Source organism: Camarhynchus parvulus, chromosome 21, assembly GCF_901933205.1.
Source record: "Camarhynchus parvulus chromosome 21, STF_HiC, whole genome shotgun sequence".
Classification (NCBI taxonomy): Eukaryota; Metazoa; Chordata; class Aves; order Passeriformes; family Thraupidae; genus Camarhynchus; species Camarhynchus parvulus.
Genome location: NC_044591.1, coordinates 93,242 through 110,614, shown reverse-complemented (window position 1 = coordinate 110,614; position 17,373 = coordinate 93,242). Strand labels below are relative to the sequence as shown.

At 52.3% G+C, this 17,373-nt stretch overlaps 1 protein-coding gene across 3 annotated transcripts; it reads left to right on the top strand.

The window, feature by feature from the left end:
* Positions 1 to 2,075: 2,075 nt before the first annotated feature.
* Positions 2,076 to 16,621, top strand: SLC2A1 (solute carrier family 2 member 1). Of its 3 annotated transcripts, none has more exons than XR_004061339.1 (11): positions 2,076 to 2,130; positions 7,334 to 7,426; positions 11,582 to 11,742; positions 12,110 to 12,350; positions 12,689 to 12,851; positions 12,931 to 13,118; positions 13,210 to 13,314; positions 13,401 to 13,502; positions 13,725 to 13,928; positions 14,906 to 15,686; positions 15,815 to 16,621. XR_004061339.1 is itself a non-coding variant. In XM_030963999.1 (11 exons), the coding sequence occupies exons 1-11, from the start codon at positions 2,113 to 2,115 to the stop codon at positions 15,815 to 15,817; spliced, it is 1,470 nt and encodes a 489-aa protein (XP_030819859.1). In that variant the 5' UTR covers positions 2,076 to 2,112; the 3' UTR covers positions 15,818 to 16,621. The 3 variants fall into 3 exon arrangements, 2 of the variants coding, with proteins under 2 accessions (XP_030819859.1, XP_030819858.1); XM_030963999.1 differs by having other exon boundaries at positions 14,906 to 15,097; XM_030963998.1 differs by having other exon boundaries at positions 14,906 to 16,621.
* The last annotated feature ends 752 nt before the right edge of the window (positions 16,622 to 17,373 follow it).

Here is a 17,373-nt window from a genome sequence, read left to right as displayed (position 1 = left end):
TCCCACCTGGGGGCAGGTGCCCCCCTGACCCCCCTGTGCCCTCCATCCCCGGCCCATCCCTGACCCCCGGGCGGGCTCAGCCCATCCCCCCCGCCCCTCCCCCCGGTGTTTTTTTAACCCTTTTCCCGGCAGCAAATCCCCCTAAATCCCCTGCAGCCCCTCGGCCCCGCCGGGATTATCCCGCTTCCCTCCATCAGCATTCCCGCGGCGCCGGGAGGGTCCCGCCGAGTCGGCAAAACCCCCCCGGCTCCATGGGGTGGGCAAAAAAAGGGGGAAAAGGGGATGGGGGAGATGCCAGGGGTATTTAGGGGAATTCACAGGTGAGGGATTGCACGGAATGGCCAAATTTGGGGTAAAATCCGACAGATTTAGGAAAGAAAATTAATATTTATGTTGGTTTTTCTGGGTGTTTAAGTGTGATTTCTGGTTTTGGCTTTCTGGTGCTTTTGGGATTTGCTCTTTTGGTGGCTTTTCTTTGCATTTTGCCCTGCTTTTTTCCCCCAGGCTTTATTTTTTTTTTTTTTGTACATTTCCATGCTTTATTTTTCCTTTTTAATTTTTTACATTTTTTCCCATTTTCTTCATTTTTTATGTACTTTTTGTGCATTTTTTTCATTTTGAGGACTTTTTTTTTTTCATTTATTGGTCACTTTTCCCAACATTTTCACAATACTTTTTTTTTTTTACAGGAACAACAAGAGGAATCGCATTTTCCTTCCACTTTTTAGGATTTTAGTGATTTTTAAAGGATTTTTTAATAATTTGGGGGAATGGGAGTTTTGGGTGGGCACATGCAGGTGTGCACTCACGCTCATAGTGACACCTGAGTGTCACACCTGCCACATGTGCAGCTGCACGTGGGCCTGTGTTTGCACACACGCCGACACACGTGTGTGTGCAGTGACACAGACACACACACGGACACAAGGACAGACAGACACACACCAAACACAGACACACGGACACACAGATGCAGACACAGACGCATGGAACTCACTCACACTGTCTCGGACACACGGACATTCACACGGATACACAGACACACGGACACGCTCTCACACTCTCACGGACACGCACAGACACACGGACACACACAGACACACGGACACGCACATACTGTCTCACACAGACACACTCACTCTCACACACTCTGTGACACACGGACACTTTCACTCACACACAGACACACGGACACATTCTCACACAGACACAGGACGGACGGACGGACACACACACACACACACACAGACACACTCTCACTTGCACACGGACACATGGACAGACACACAGACAGACAAACGGACAGACGGACACACAGACAGATAGACACACAGACACACGGACACATAGACGGACAGACGGACACACGGACACACACACACACACACACTCACTCACTCACTCTCACAGACACACAGACACACGGACACAGAGACAGACGGACAGACGGACAGACGGACACACACACGGACACACACACGGACACACGGACAGAAGGACAGACGGACACACGGACACACACACACACGGACACATGGACACGGACAGACACACACACACACACACACACACACACATGGACACGGACAGACACAGACACACACACACACACACACACGGACACATGGACAGACACAGACACACACACACGGACACACACACACACACACACACACACCACACACGGACACACGGACACACGGACGGACACACGGACACACGGCCGCTCTGTCCGTCTCGGACCCTCCCGGGCCCGTCCCCTCCCCCGCCGCCCACGTGCAGCCCCGCACGCGCCGCCGGCCCCCGCGCGCCCCCTCCCACGCCCCCCATCCGCGGCCCCTCGGCCCCGCCCCCCCCGCGCTGACCCCGCCCCTACTTCACATCGCCCAATGAGCGCCGTCACCTCGTGCCACCCCCGCCTTGGCCCCGCCCCCGGCCTCACGCCGCCCAATGGGCGCCGCGGCCTCGCGCCGCCCCCGCCCGCGCTTTAAGCGGCTCCAATGCCCGGGCGGCGGCCGCGCCTCCGCCCGCTCCTCAGCGCACCGCGCGCCCCGCGCCTCAGCGCCCCGGCCCCGCCGAACGCCCGCCCGCCCTCACGGCCCCGGCCCCGCCATGGACACCGGCAGCAAGGTGAACCCGCGCCCCCGCGATTGCTCTGCGTTACGCAACCCCCGCCCGCCCCCGCACACGCGCGGCCGCCGCGATCGCCGCGTTTCGCTTTATTTTGTCCCCTGAGCCCCAGCGGAGCCCTCCCCGCAGAGCGGCCGGTGCCGGCTCCGCGCCTCGCAGCGCGCCCGGCCGCCGCTCCCGGGCTCCCCGCTGTCCCCGAAAGGCGGAAACGCGGCGGACAGACCCAATCCTGTCCCTTTTGACCCCGTTTCGGGACGAGGGGCGGCCCCAGAGCCCAGCGAGGGCCGGGGCGGCTTTGGGGGGCTGCGGGGTTGGGGTGACCCCGGCGGGACCCCCCGATCCCCGCAGGGCTGGGGCTCGGCCGGGCACATCCCGCCCGGAGCTTCTGACCCAATTCCTATTAATTTATCCCAGACTGTGGAGTTATTAAATGCTCGGAGCTCTCCTGGCCGCTCGGGGATCCACCACCACCCTCCCCATGCCAAATTAATTAATTTAGATTTAATTTGGGGGGGTAAAAGCCCTGAACGATGCCGGTGGCTGGTTCTAACAGGTCACTGACCTCAACCCCCACTTGCTTCATTCCAACCACCAAAGTATTTCCGTCCCCACCAATACTCCCGACTGGAAATAGCTGGAATAAATCCAAATGGTTTGGTTTTTTTTTTTTTTTTGGGGGGGGATGTGTTAGGAAATTGGCTGCGTGGCGGCACGAAGTGTAATTAATCCCAAAAATCGTGATTTCATCCTAATTAAAGATGCGACGGGAGCGATCCCTCTTGGTATTTATTTCCCCCCCCCCGGAAAACAACTCCCTCTTCCTCCTCCTCCTCCCGCTTTTGACCATGAAATACACAATTTTCTTAAATTTAAGGATCTATATCTGTGTGTGTATATATATATATATTTTTTTTTTTTTTTGGCGATTCCAGGCTGTTTTGCAGGCTGGGCGGTGGGATTGGGGTGGGAGCCGGGAACGTGCCGGCCGGCAGCGCGGTGATGGGGGCAGGAATTAAACGCAAATTTGGTCTCATACCCAAGAAATCCGACGCATTTAACTCCCGGCTTCCCGAATGGAGCCGGAGCCGCGTTCCCGCTGCTTTCCCAGCTCCGCAACACCCCCCCACCAGCCTTGGATGGATTTGGGTTAGAAATGATTAATTTTTGTAAAGGTAATTAATCTCAAGGATGATTTGCCGAGCGCTGATGGGTGACGCTTCCATCCAGAGTGTGTTTCGCATGGAATAAAAAAAGATATTTTTTCATGGAAGCAGCAGCTGGCGGTCGGGAGACAAACTCCCCTGCCGAACCCCCTTTATATTTAATAATTAATATTATTAATATGATTAACCCGGGACGTGTGTCTGTATGGGAGGGGGACGTCGCACATTCCGTGTGTTTTTTCCAGCTCGTTCCGTGCAAAAGCCTCTCCCGCGCTGGTCGCAGTTGCAAAACTCGCCGCGATTGTGTCGCCGTCCCTGGATGACCTTTAAGTAGGGAAGCAAAACAAATAAAAAACCCAAATTCCGCCGCTCCTTCCCATCCCCCCGCGGTTCTCTCCCCAGCCCAGATCCGCGCTGCTCCCCGCGGGGCCGGTGTGACCCCCGAATTCTCTGGGTTTAGGTCTCCTCCCGTGGGTTTGGAGTGGATTTTTCCTGGTTTTTGGTGGGGGTGTGAGTTTTTCCCGGTTTGGGAGGCAGCTGCAGCTGTGTTATCAGTGTGCCCTGGCTCCCGGGAGTGTGCAATGAGTGTGCAAGGGGCTGCACCGAGTGCCCACGTCCCCTCTGCGTCCCCTCGGGAGCAGTGGCTGCCCCTTAAATCCTCCTGGATCATTTTAATCGTGTCTTTGCCATGTGGGTTTGCCCAAAATTCCCTCCTGGGGCCCCCTTTTTAACTATTATTTGGATTTTTAAGGGATTACTAATTGTTCTTGTTCCATAGCATCCCAAAATCTTCCATGCTGGAGTAAAAAAAATAAAAATAACAGGATATCCTCTTGGGACCTTTTTTTTCCTGTTATTGCTAATTTGATTTTGGAGAATTTTTTAGTTCACTTGACCCATGAAACAATCAGCATGCCAAAATTGCCCAAATCCTCCTGCACTGGAGTAAAAGAAGTTGAAATTCCCTTCTGGGACACTTTTTTTTAGTATTATTTAGAAAGAATTATGAATTCCTTGTTTTTCATGAGGCAGCAGCATCATCCCAAAATCCTCCATGCGGGCCTGAAAAAAGTTGGGATTCCCTGCTGGGCCTCTTTTTAAATATATTTATATCAATGTTTTGATATTATTGTTTTGCTTTTAAAGGGATTGTTCATTCCTTTCATCCATGAGGTGGATCCCAAAGTCCTTCCAGGCTGAAGGATAAAAAAATAAAAGGTTAAAAATAGAGTTGTAAAGCCAAAGGCAGCGGGTTTGGGGGGCCCCTGGTGCCCCCCCAGATCCTCCTCAGAGCGTCCTGGCTTCCGTGTTGGAGCTGGAGAGGAAGCAGGAAGCAGCCAAAAAGAAAACAAATACTATAAATTTATTAAAAATCTGCCTTTCCTATAACACAGAGGAATTCTTAGGGGATAAAACCCAGAGTTTGGGGTCTAGCCATGCTTAAGTAAGTTTGTTTTATGGAAATAAGAGGGAATTGGTCCCAAAATTCCTGATAAAGATGCTTTTTCCTGCAAGGAGTTAAAAAAAAAAATCTCCCCACAGCCCCACGTGAGGTTTGGCAGGAGCTGCCTGGGCAAAGCTGCCCTTAAAAATCGACTTTTCCCTTTATTTAATTATTTCCCCCCCCCCTAAACTTGCCTTTAATGGCGAAGTTCAAGCTGAAAGGCTCCGGGATGGGAGCAGGGCAGCGAGTTTGGGCTGGGGAGGGAGGGAGGGGGAAGGAGCTGACTCACCCTGACCCTCCTCGGGACAAGCCTCCAAAATACAACTTTCCTGCCAGCTTTTCCATTTCCTATCCCCAAACTGCTGGAATGTAATGAAAATACAATTTTTTTTTTTTTGGCCGGAATTTAATCTTTTTTTTTTTTTTTTTTTAGCCATGAAAAGTTCCTTTTTTCTAGAAAAATTAATTATTTTTTAAGATTTTTAATTTTTTTTTTTTTTGGGGCAGTGGCTGGTGTGGGTGCATCAAGCTGTTGTTACCTCTCACCTTCCTGGAGCAAAGTTCACCTGGCTGCCGCATCCCCATCCCTGGAGCCATGACTCACCTGTACTTGCCCTACCCTGCCAGCTCCTGGGGTGCCCTTTAGCCAGGAAAAATCCAAATCAGCACCCAAACACACCGGGCTGATCCCCCAAAAACAAAGGGAAATCACCCCATCCCCCCAAACCTCCTCATTCCCTCCAAACCCACTCAAATCCCCCGTTTTTTAAATAAGGTTTCCCTAAGCAACAGGTGCTTTTTACATCCTAGGTTTTTGGGGGATGGATAAGGTCACTGTTGGAATTGTGGGGTTTTGGGGCTTTTTTTGTGCTTTTCTTTTTTTTGGGGACACCACCAACTTCCCAGCCTGTTTGTGCCCTCCCAAACACGGAGGTGTTTTCTCTTCTACTCCAAAGCACCAACCAAATCCAAGTGCCAAAACCTCCCTGATTAGTTGTGTTGGGGCCAAGCCTAATTAATGAGCTTCATTAACGGGCCTGGCTTCATTCCCTCTGCTTTTCCCCTGGGAACTTTCACGCGGAGGGAGGCGGTGGCCAGAGTGGCAAGGTCAGGGAGCAGCATTAAATCCATTATTTATTAAAAAAAAAAAAAAAAAGAGGAGTTTGGTTCTTAAATATTAAAAATATCCTTTTTGGGAAGGGAGTTGGAGTCACCTCCCTTCATTTAGATGAGATCTGAGGCATCAATCCCTTGGGAATATTAATGCAAAACACCCTGGGAGCATCCTTGGGGTGACATGTTGGTGTTTAGGGAGAACCCCCCCCCTCACCACCCCCCTCAAATTAAGGGGTTTATAAATTTCACGTGGCTCATCCCAAAGCTGATTAAGTGGGAATGTCGGATCCTGGTTCTAGTGCCGGGAAAATCTCCTGCCTGGGATAATTGGGCCGCTAACGAAGGTGGCCCAAGCGCTGGCCTGCCCTGACCTCGCTCCCAAACAAGGCTGGGATTGTTGCTCTGGCTCAGGCGGGAGGAAGAGGAGGCTGGGGAAGGAAGGCTTTGCCAGCTAACCAGGGTTTTGCTCAGTGACTCTTAATTAGACTGCGATGGGAAGCTGTTGTTAGTGCAGCTTCCCGGAGCATCCTGCTGGCCCAGAGCCCCATGGTCACCTCCTTGGAGCCCCCGTAACACCTCCAGGGCTGAAATTCCTGGAATCCCCCAAACCGTGGGGTTTTTTAAACCCCCCCAAAATGACATTTTTTGTAATTATTTTTTCCCCTCTTAGCACCAAAAATAGCCTGTTTTCTCTTTGATTCTGAATATTTGTACTCGCCGCCGTCCCAGCGTCCCATGCAGTGCCGTGGTATTGCTCTGCTGGGGAAACAGAAGTGTGGATTTAACCCTTTTTCCCTGTTTTTGTCCTGTGCAGTGCCCTGGTATTGCTGTGCTGGGGGAGACAGGGCTGTGGGGATCCCAGATTTAACCCTTTTTCCCTGATTTTGTCCCCTGCGGGTCCCTGGGCTGCAGGGATCCCAGATTTAACCCTTTTCCCCTGTTTTTGTCCTGTATTGCTCTGCTGGGGGAGACAGGGCTGTGAAGATCCCAGATTTAACCCCTTTTCCCTGTTTTTGTCCTGTGCAGTTCCCTGGGCTGCAGGGATCCCAGATTTAACCCCTTTTCCCTGTTTTTGTCCCATACAGTTCCCTGGGCTGTGAGGATCCCAGATTTAACCCCTTTTTCCCTGTTTTTGTCCTGTGCAGTTCCCTGGTATCACTCTGCTGGGGAGACAGGGCTGCAGGGATCCCAGATTTAACCCTTTCCCCCTGTTTTTGTCCTGTGCAGTGCCCTGAGCTGTGAGGATCCCAGATTTAACCCTTTTCCCTGTTTTTGTCCTGTATTGCTTTGCTGGGGGAGACAGGGCTGTGAGGATCCCAGATTTAACCCCTTTTCCCTGTTTTTGACCCGTGCAGTGCTGTGGTAGTGCTCTGAGCTGCAGGGATCCCAGATTTAACCCTTTCCCCCTGTTTTTGTCCTGTGCAGTGCCCTGGGCTGTGAGGATCCCAGATTTAACCCTTTTTTCCCCGTTTCCTGGCAGATGACGGCTCGCCTGATGCTGGCTGTGGGAGGAGCAGTGCTGGGCTCCCTGCAGTTCGGATACAACACCGGCGTCATCAACGCCCCACAAAAGGTGAGTGCTCCCAGAGCTCTCCACAGGGAAATTCCAGCCCCCCCCAGCCCGTGTCTGAAAACAAACCAGCCTCTGTGCCAGCCTGGCTAAAATAGTACATCCCACTAGGCAGCTTAGGGCTCTAATGGGATTTGAGAGGGAGTTATTTAGCTCCAGCCTTCCCTGGAGAATTTCTTTCCTCCTCCTTGCTTGGTGTTTTTTTTGTTGGGGGGAAAAAAAATCCCAGCAGCGCCTGCAGGATGCTGTCTGGGTGTGGCCAGTGGAACTTTTCACCTCGGCTCTTAGTGAAGGTCTGAGAGTTAATGAAGGTTTGAGTCATCCCCAGTGGCTGCTCTGACCAGAGCTCAGGGGTTTTGCATTGTCTTGGGAGGAGAGGGAGCTGGCTGGGAAGTGCTGTGAGCAGGATGGAGTGCAGAAGTGTTGGCTCATTCCCTCATGTACAGCCAGGACCCTCCTGCTGCTGGTAGATACTGGTGGTCCATGGAAAACATGACTTTTCCCAGATTTGGTCGCTGTTTGAGGTGTTAAACGCTTGGAAAATAAGCTCAGGGTTGCAATGTGGTGCTTGCAATGTTCCCTGGGCACGGCTCTTGTGCTGGGATGAGGTGTGGAGGGACAGCTTGAGCTCTGGTGGGAGCAAAGCTGTCCCCAAAGAATACAACCCACTGGGGCAGGATCCAGCTGCCAGAGTTTAATCCCATCCCAGTGAGTCCTTCTGGAATGTCACCACAAGCATTGGGAATACTCCTTGTGGGACAGAAGACCCTATGGAAAAAGTCAGTATGGGAAGAGGAAAAAAGCCAGGGATTTGATCAAGGTGTTGCATTATTGAATCCCAGGTTCAATTCCCGGGGCTGGAGGCTGCAGCTCCCCCCCAGAACCTGCTGGAGGCCTCCTGAAATATCCCAAAGCCTCCTTGCTTCCCGTGCACTGGTCTGAGGTGAGGGATGGCCCTTTTGGGATGGCCCTGAGCACACTCTGCCTGGGAGATGGGCCCTGGAGCAGCCTTGGAGCTGGGAAATCCCTGGCATGGCACCGAGGAGCTGCTCCCCAGCACCTGCCCTGGCTTTCCCCAGCCCTGGCACTGCAGGAGGAGGGAATGCTGTGATCCCCACCCTGCTCAGAGCCACATCCCAGCAGGAGCTTTGTAGCTTTGTTCCCTAGACTGGAGGGTCTCTCCATGCTCCCCCGTGTGCTCAGGGATCAGCTCTGAGCTTCTGCAGCCCCCAGCAAATCCAGACCCTCCTGATGGGTGTTGCCACAGTTTTCCTCATGATTTTGGGGATGAATGATAGGAATGTGCCTTCTGTTGATGGAGTGACAAAATTTTCTTTTGTCCCCTTAAAAAGGAAAGAAGCCCAGAAGTTTCTCTCCTTGATTAGGTGAAAAAGGCATCTCGTAGCCTTGAGGGACTTCACCTCCAACTTAATGATAGTTAATTGGACAAGAGTCAAGAAGTCCCACCTGAACAATTTACTAGAAAAAGGAGAGAACAAAGAAACAAAACTTTTGTGAGGTGTTTTACCAGGAGCAAGAACCCCTTGCACCTGACTCGGTTTTTCTCTGCAAAGAGTTTGTTACTTTGCCTTTTATTGAAACTTTTTGTTTCCAATGTTGCAACAGAAGCCATCCTGCTGATTTCATTTATCTCTAAAGATAGCTGAGCTCTCCCTTGAAGAGGCAACTATTACTGTGACTCCCTTGGGCTCAGGCCAGGAGGAGGTGCACGGTGCAGGACAAGTCCCCAGTGTTGAGGGGAAGGATTTGGGATGCTCAGGGGGAGGTGGGATGGGGGTTTTCCTGGGCAGCAGGATGTGCTGGGCACAGGGGATCATCCCAGCCTTAAGGATGGGGACACAAAGTGTGGAATTGGGATAGGGACACGTTACTGTGCAGGACTGGGATGGGGGTGCACTGGCACAAACTGGGGCACAGTTGGGATGCAGGATGGGAATGCAGGGAGTGCAGGATTGGGACAGGAATGCCTTGGGGCACAGGGTGGGGATGCAGTGGGAGATGAAGGGTTGGGATGAGGATGCACAGAGATGCAAAGTTGGGATGGGGATGCGCTGAGATGCATCAGGGCACAGGTTTGGGATGTACTGGTGTTGGGATTCATGGAGATGCAGGGTGGGGATGAATCACAACACTGAGCTGAAAGCCCCAGTTTTGGTGAACACAATTTTTTTTCCTTCACCCTTCTCCCTTTAAACCCATTTTTCACCTCTTTTCCTCTCCCAAAAAACCATTGGGTTCTTCAAAGCATCATCCTTTTTTTCCAGGAGGAAGGGGCAGGAGGGGCTGTTATTTTCACATACCCCCTGGGCCTACTGAGAGCCTGAGCCAGCCCAATTATTCTCCAATAATCCAATCAATTATTTTTGGGAATACTAGTAAAAGGGGGAAGAGCATCCAAACCTCTGGGTGAAAACAGGAGGGAACAAAATCACTTAAATATAGAAATTGTAACAATTTCTGTGCTTTGGAAGAGGAACAACTTGGCAAAATAATGATACTATTGGGACTTGCACCCAGCCCAGTGTGTATTTCTTGTGCTGTCTCTGCCAGGGCTCCTGTTTGGGTTTGGATTGATGGGAAAAGTGGAAAGTGTAAATAGTAAATAGTGAATTGGGAGTGAAGGATTCAGAGCAGCACAATCTTGGAGCCACCTGAGGCCCAGCAAAGCAGGGAATCTCTGGAATTTCTGCTCCTTCCAGCTGGGCTTGGTGGGGTGTTATGGAGCCCTTTGCTGTGGTGGTTTGGGGATGGGTGACCCTTAAATCATGGTGTTCTAAAGGATTTGGATTGGGAGCAACCTTTAGGCCATTTCCCCAGCCATAGGCAGGGACAGGACCTTGGTGAAGCTACCAGTGATGGGCTAGCTTTAAAAATACATCCAAAGTATACCAAATGTATATATTTATAATCTTCTGCAGACAGAAGATTACTGACCCCAGCCCCCCATGCTGGACATCACCCCCTGTCTAACACAGCTCCTCTGAACAATCCCAAAGTCATTTCAGGGAAAAAACCCAGCTGTACTGACTCTGAACTAAATCCTTCATTTCTCTTGATAAGGAGCAAAATAAATGTATATATTTTGTATATGTGTATGCATATGTCATGGTTTGACACTGGTGCAATGCCAGTGCCCCCAGGGAGCACAGCATCCCAAAAAACTCAAACTTTCCAAAACTTCCTTTTCAAACCAGGATGCTATACAAAATTTTTGTATGCAAAATTTTTGGTGAAGCTACCAGTGATGGGCTAGCTTTAAAAATATATCAAAAGTGTACAAAATGTATATATTTTTTATCTATATATATATATGTTTGACACTGGTGCAATGGCAGTGCCCCCAGGGAGCACAGCATCCCAAAAAACTCACTTCCTTTTCAAACCAGGATGCTATATAAAATTTTTGTACACAAAACTTTTCGTATACAAAAATTTCGTGTCTAAAAAGATGCAAAATTTATATAAAACCACCTGAAATTCACAAACCAGGCTGTTCTTAGTGTTTCAAACCAAGGCCTGCGTTGTGTGTTGGCATCACGGTCCTGCAGAACCACGGCAGAGATGGTGTGCTACGGAATTCTTGGGGGGGGCGAAAACCTGGAAATCCAACTCCAGGAGTATCCAAGATTGTGTGCTATGGAATTCTTGGGGGGGAAAAACCTGGAAATCCAACTCCAGGAGTGTCCAAGATTGTGTGCTATGGAATTCTTGGGGGGGAAAAACCTGGAAATCCAACTCCAGGAGTGTCCAAGATTGCGTGCTATGGAATTCTTGGGGGGGAAAAACCTGGAAATCCAACTCCAGGAGTATCCAAGGGGATGGGAGCTGCCCCGTGTTCCTCCCCTTGCTCCGCAGGGCTGGCGCATCTCTGGCTCCTGCCCTGCCCTGGGGAGCAGCGTGACCTCCCGTGCCTGACCTCCCGTGCCTGCCCGGCGAGTTTGGCGTCCCTCCCTCCCTCCCTCCCGCCGTGTCTCTCCGGGCAGGGCGAGCCCAGAACCCGTCGGGCTGCATTTCCCAGTGTATCCCAGCAGTTCCTCCCTTGGCCAGCGGCTCCGGTGATGCATTGTCTTGTGAGAGACTCGTCCCTCCGGTGGCGCGGCCCTGACGCGTGGTTTGGTTTCCCTCCTTGTTCTCCAGGTGATTGAGGACTTCTACAACGTCACGTGGCTGTACAGATATGGGGAGCCCATCAGCCCTGCCACCCTCACCACGCTCTGGTCCCTCTCTGTTGCCATCTTCTCTGTCGGGGGCATGATCGGCTCCTTCTCCGTTGGGCTCTTTGTCAATCGCTTTGGAAGGTGAGCTCTGAGCCTGGTGGATCCTGCAGTGGGGAGGCTCTGCTGTCTCACCCACCCTGGTGTTCCAAGGGCTGGGGTTCTCTCCCGGTGTCCCTCACCGGGTTCTCTCCCGGTGTCCCTCACCGGGTTCTCTCCCGGTGTCCCTCACCGGGTTCTCTCCCGGTGTCCCTCACCGGGTTCTCTCCCGGTGTCCCTCACCGGGTTCTCTCCTTCCCGGTGTCCCTCACGGTTCTCTCCCGGTGTCCCTCACCGGGTTCTCTCCCGGTGTCCCTCACCGGGTTCTCCTGGTGTCCCTCACCTGGTTCTCCTGGTGTCCCTCACCTGGTTCTCCTGGTGTTCCTCACCTCTCTCCTCCATCCCTCTCCAGGCGCAATTCCATGCTGATGTCCAACATCCTTGCCTTCGTGTCAGCTGTCCTCATGGGCTTCTCCAAGATGGCTTTCTCCTTTGAGATGCTCATCCTGGGCCGCTTCATCATCGGCCTCTACTCTGGCCTCACCACGGGTTTCGTGCCCATGTACGTGGGCGAGGTGTCCCCTACTGCCCTGCGGGGGGCCCTGGGCACCTTCCACCAGCTTGGCATCGTCCTGGGCATCCTCATCGCACAGGTGAGCCCTGGAGAAGGTTTTGGAGGGTTTCCCCTTTTTTTTGACCCTGACACTCCTCAGGGCCTGCAAGGATGAGGTGCTGCAGATCTGAAAACCTTTCAGGTGGAGCTGGGGTGGGAGGGGTGAAGCTGGAGCTCAGCAGGAGCAGGGATGCTGTGGAATCTGAAGGTTTGGCATGGGTAGCATCAGGATATCAACATCTCTTGGCCATCTGGAAGCAGCACAGGAGCCCCTCCAATGGCTGTTCCAGTTTGGAGCACACCATGAGTTGCAGAGTTATGTCCAACCAGGACTTTTCCAGCTGGGATGGGTGGCTCAACCCTTCTACTCCTCTTCAGGTGTTTGGTTTGGACTTGATCATGGGAAACGAGTCTCTCTGGCCGCTGCTGCTGGGCTTCATCTTCGTCCCTGCCCTGCTGCAGTGCATCATCCTGCCCTTCGCCCCCGAGAGCCCCCGGTTCCTGCTCATCAACCGCAACGAGGAGAACAAAGCCAAGAGTGGTGAGTGACCCCTCTGCAGGGCCCATCCTGGCGCTCTGGAGGGTCCTCGACATCTCCTGAGCCCACCTCTCCCTCTCAGTCCTCAAGAAGCTGCGAGGCACGACGGACGTGAGCAGTGACCTGCAGGAGATGAAGGAGGAGAGCCGGCAGATGATGAGGGAGAAGAAGGTCACCATCATGGAGCTGTTCCGCTCGCCCATGTACCGCCAGCCCATCCTCATCGCCATTGTCCTGCAGCTCTCCCAGCAGCTCTCAGGGATCAACGCGGTGAGGCTGGGTGGGGTCTGAGTGCCAGGGGTCAGCTTGCTTCACCCAGAGCTCCAGGACCTGACTTGTGGCACCTCCCTGCCCTTTGTAGGTCTTCTACTACTCCACCAGCATCTTCGAGAAGTCAGGAGTGGAGCAGCCCGTCTATGCCACCATTGGCTCTGGCGTGGTGAACACAGCCTTCACGGTGGTCTCGGTGAGTTTGGCCCCCCCAGGGAAGGTGGGAGGAGGGGCCTTTCCTGCAGGCTGGGGAGGTGCTGATGGATCTTGTCCATCCCACAGCTCTTCGTGGTGGAGCGAGCCGGACGCAGGACTCTGCACCTCATTGGGCTGGCAGGGATGGCTGGATGTGCCATTCTCATGACCATCGCCCTCACGCTGCTGGTGAGTGCTGGGGAGGCTGGGAGGAGGAGGAGGAGGGATGGCTGGGGAGGAGGAAGGGCTTATTCCTCCTTGAAGTGATGGCTGAGCTTTCAGTCCCCATTGTCACATCTCTCCTGAGCTCCTAGAATTCCAGCTCGTGGCTCCTGTGCCAGCACCAGCTGAGGTGTCCAGGTGCCATATCCCCTTCATAGCACCAACCTTCTCCCCTCTCCCTTGTTCTAGGACCAAATGCCCTGGATGTCCTACCTCAGCATTGTGGCCATCTTTGGGTTTGTGGCCTTCTTTGAGATCGGCCCAGGCCCCATCCCGTGGTTCATCGTGGCGGAGCTGTTCAGCCAAGGCCCCCGTCCCGCTGCTTTCGCCGTGGCCGGGCTCTCCAACTGGACCTCCAACTTCATCGTGGGAATGGGCTTCCAGTACATTGCGGTAATGATGGCTGGAGCCCTGGGGGAGTGGGGCATGGCACTGGGGACACAGGGAGCTGGGGGTCCCAGAGGATCCCAGCCTGTCAGACTGCATTGGTTCAGATCCCAGTTCTGCATCAGGGATGGATACAGTGTCCAGCTGGATCCCTGTGCCAGACTCCAGTGCAGGATCCCATTGCTGGATCCTCCTGCCAAATCCAAATCCCAGGTCTGGTTGTTGGTTCCTGGTGCTGGATGTCATTGCCGGATTTTGGTGTGGAGTCCTGGTGTCAGATCTTGGTGCCAAATCCTGCTGCTGGATCCAGTGCTGAATTTCAGGGCCACATTCTTGAGCCCTAAAACCTAGGCTGAGGTGGTTTGGTTGGGTTAAGATCCCTTGGGAAGAAGGACTTGGGGCTGGAGCAGGAGCTTGACTCAGTGTTTCTTGTGGAATTTGAGATGTTCCTGGAAAAGAGGACCTGGGTTTTGGATGGCCATGGCACGGTGTGGGCAGGGTGGTACCAGCTGGTGCTTCAACCATGGCCCATCACTCTGTGCCCAGAGATGGGAATGGAGCTGGGGCAGGTCTGGAGCCACCAGGAGCTGCCGGGGGGGCTCAGCCTGGAGAAGAGGAGACGCGGGGGGACCTTCTGGCTCTGCACAACTCTGACAAGAGGAGGCAGCTGGGGCAGGGGGGTCAGGCTCTGCTCCTGAGGAACAGGGACAGGATGAGAGGACCCACCCCAAGCTGTGCCAGGGGAGGTTTAGATTGGATATTGAGAAAATTTCTTCATGGAAAGGATGGTCAGGGAGGTGGTGAAATCACCATCCCTGGAAGTGCTCAAAAACATGTGGATGTGGCACTTGGGGGCGTGGGTTTGGGGTGGACCTGGCAGTGCTGGGTTGGTGGTCAGACTCAATCTTGTTGGGCTTTTCCAACCTTTGTGATTCTGTGACCTCCATCCACGTGCTCACCTCCCCTTTTCCCTTCAATCCCAGCAACTCTGTGGCTCCTACGTCTTCATCATCTTCACGGTGCTGCTCGTGCTCTTCTTCATCTTCACCTACTTCAAGGTGCCGGAGACCAAAGGCCGGACCTTCGACGAGATCGCCTCGGGCTTCCGGCAGAGCGGGGGCGGCCAGAGTGACAAGACCCCGGACGAGTTCCACAGCCTGGGCGCTGACTCGCAGGTGTAACCTGGACCCCGGCTGTGCCACCGCCCCCCAACCCGGGGGGACTTTTTAAAACACTTTGTACAGACCCCAGGCAGGAGGGAGTGGAGTCTGGGGGGAGGATCTGGCTCTGATGCCCCCTCTCCAGCCTCCCTCAGTGGTTTACTGGGGACAGACTGAGCTATTTTATTGTATTTTTTTTTTTTCCTGCTAGGAACGAATTTTATTTTATTTAATTTTTTTAGTTGGTTTCGCGTCCAAGATTTCAAAGCCAATAGGTGTTTTAAAACCCAGCCACTCAGCCCCCAGCACAGGAGGGCAACTCCCTGTTTTTTTATTGACGACGCGATAGTTATTTAACGGAAAATCACGTAGAGGAAGTTTTTAAAAAAAGCTGGAAACTTATTTTTTAACATTCTAATCATAGAGGAAAAAAAAAATCATATAAATTGACTAAATCTAATTTTTTTTTAAAAAACCTACCAAGGAAATGAGTCATTTTTTAAAAGTCTCCTTGATTTCAAGCCCTGCGGTGGGTTCGTGGACGGGGACCTCCCGCCCGGGGCAGCGCGGAGGACGGAGCCGTCCGGATGGATCGGTTGGAAAGGTCAATCCATTGTCACAGGCTCCTCTCCTTTCGCCTGAATTCCAGCTGGGAGGGGAAAAATGGGAGAGGGGGGGAGATGTGTTCTTGTTGAATTTTTGGGATTAATCTTGGCAATATTTGCCCGACAGTGAAGCGCCAGCGGCAGCCGCACACGACAACATCCCCCTCCATCACCACCCCCATCCCAGGACTCACCAAAATCCAGCACCGCATGGATACAGCTGTTTCCTGCTCTGTGTATAGACTGGAAGATATTTATATTATATATATTTTTGTTCAATGGTTGTTAATAGTAGACATTTAAGTTATAGCGTTTCTGATTTGACAAGCCAAGTACTGTAAATATTCTTGGAGTATATTCACACTGTATAATTGCATACAAAAGGTACAGAAAAAGGTTATAGTTTCTATAGCAACTAAGAAAAAAAAAAAGCTTGTACATGGTTAGGATGACTTTTGTATAGTTCTGCACTGTAGTTGTATCTATTGCACTGAATTTCAGGCTGTAGTATATTAAAAAAAAATACACATGAGAAATACTGTCCTTTTCAAACAAAACTGAAAACACACACAAAAAAAAAAGCATTTCCCTGAGTGCAGCTGGTGTGGGAGCTCCTGGCACATTCCCAAAGCCACAGGGAGGGTTGTTTTTTTTTTTTGTTTGTGTTGTTTTTTTGTTTTTTTTTTTTAATAGTATCTTTTTTAAAATGTATTTGTTTGGTTTGGAAGTGATGACACTTGACCACACATGAAAGAAAATAAAGGGGAGGGGGGGGAATAAAATAAATCTCTTTAAAAATGCCTGTTCTCAGCTGGTTGTGGCACAGCCTCACCAAGCTGTGGGGGTGTGTGTGTGTGGTTTTTTAAGCAAATCCCTGCAGTGAAGTGCCAAGGGGAAGGTGTGTGGTGTGGACAATAAAGGAGAATGTGAGCAGCCACCCAGCCCTGGTGTCCTGTGCCTTTATTTCTTGCAGTCAAACTTTCCCTGCCCTGGCAGGGCTCGGGGGGTGTCTGGGAGTGCGTGTCCCTGCAAAGCTTTTCCGCCACGGGCACGACTCACCTGGTTGCAAAATACCTGCTCTGGGTGCACAACCAGCTTTGAATTGCCTGCAGCAGCCTGGGCTGGGATCACGGGGGGACCTGGCTGGAGCTGTCCTGCCCCTGGATCCCAAACCTGCTCCCCTTGCCCAGGACACAGCCTTGGTCATGCCATGAGCACCTGAGCAAGGGAAGGGAGGGAGGAGGTTGCTGCAGCTCTGTGCATTTGGTGTTTTTCCCCTCCAGCTGAGAAGGTGCCAAGAGCTGCAAGCCTGAACACTTTCGGGCAAAGAAATGCTGATCTTGGTCACTTCAGGCTTTTTTCTATTTATTGAAGCTGCTCTTTGCCCTGCAGGGCATGGCTGTTGTAGGAATTGCTCCTGTAGTGTCTTTAAGAGCTCCCCAGAATGTTCTTTCTGTGCCCAGGGCTCCTCTCCTCACTCTGCTTTTTCTTTCCTGGCTCCAGGAGATGCTCAGCCCTGCACAACCTTCATTTCCAGGCTGGGTTTGTTTTATTGAACATTCAGAGCAGCCCCACGGCCCTGCAGGCTGAGCCTGGGAACACTGGAAGGATTACAGCCACCACCAAGCTCCAAATCCCCGCTGACCCAAATCCTTGTGCCCTGGGGCACTGTGCCAGCAGGCACAG

Coding starts and splice junctions, on each gene's coding strand:
- SLC2A1 (XM_030963998.1), top strand. Junction 12,351..12,688: donor TGGGCATCCTCATCGCACAG/GTGAGCCCTGGA, acceptor ACTCCTCTTCAG/GTGTTTGGTTTGGACTTGAT. Junction 13,315..13,400: donor CAGCCTTCACGGTGGTCTCG/GTGAGTTTGGCC, acceptor TCCATCCCACAG/CTCTTCGTGGTGGAGCGAGC.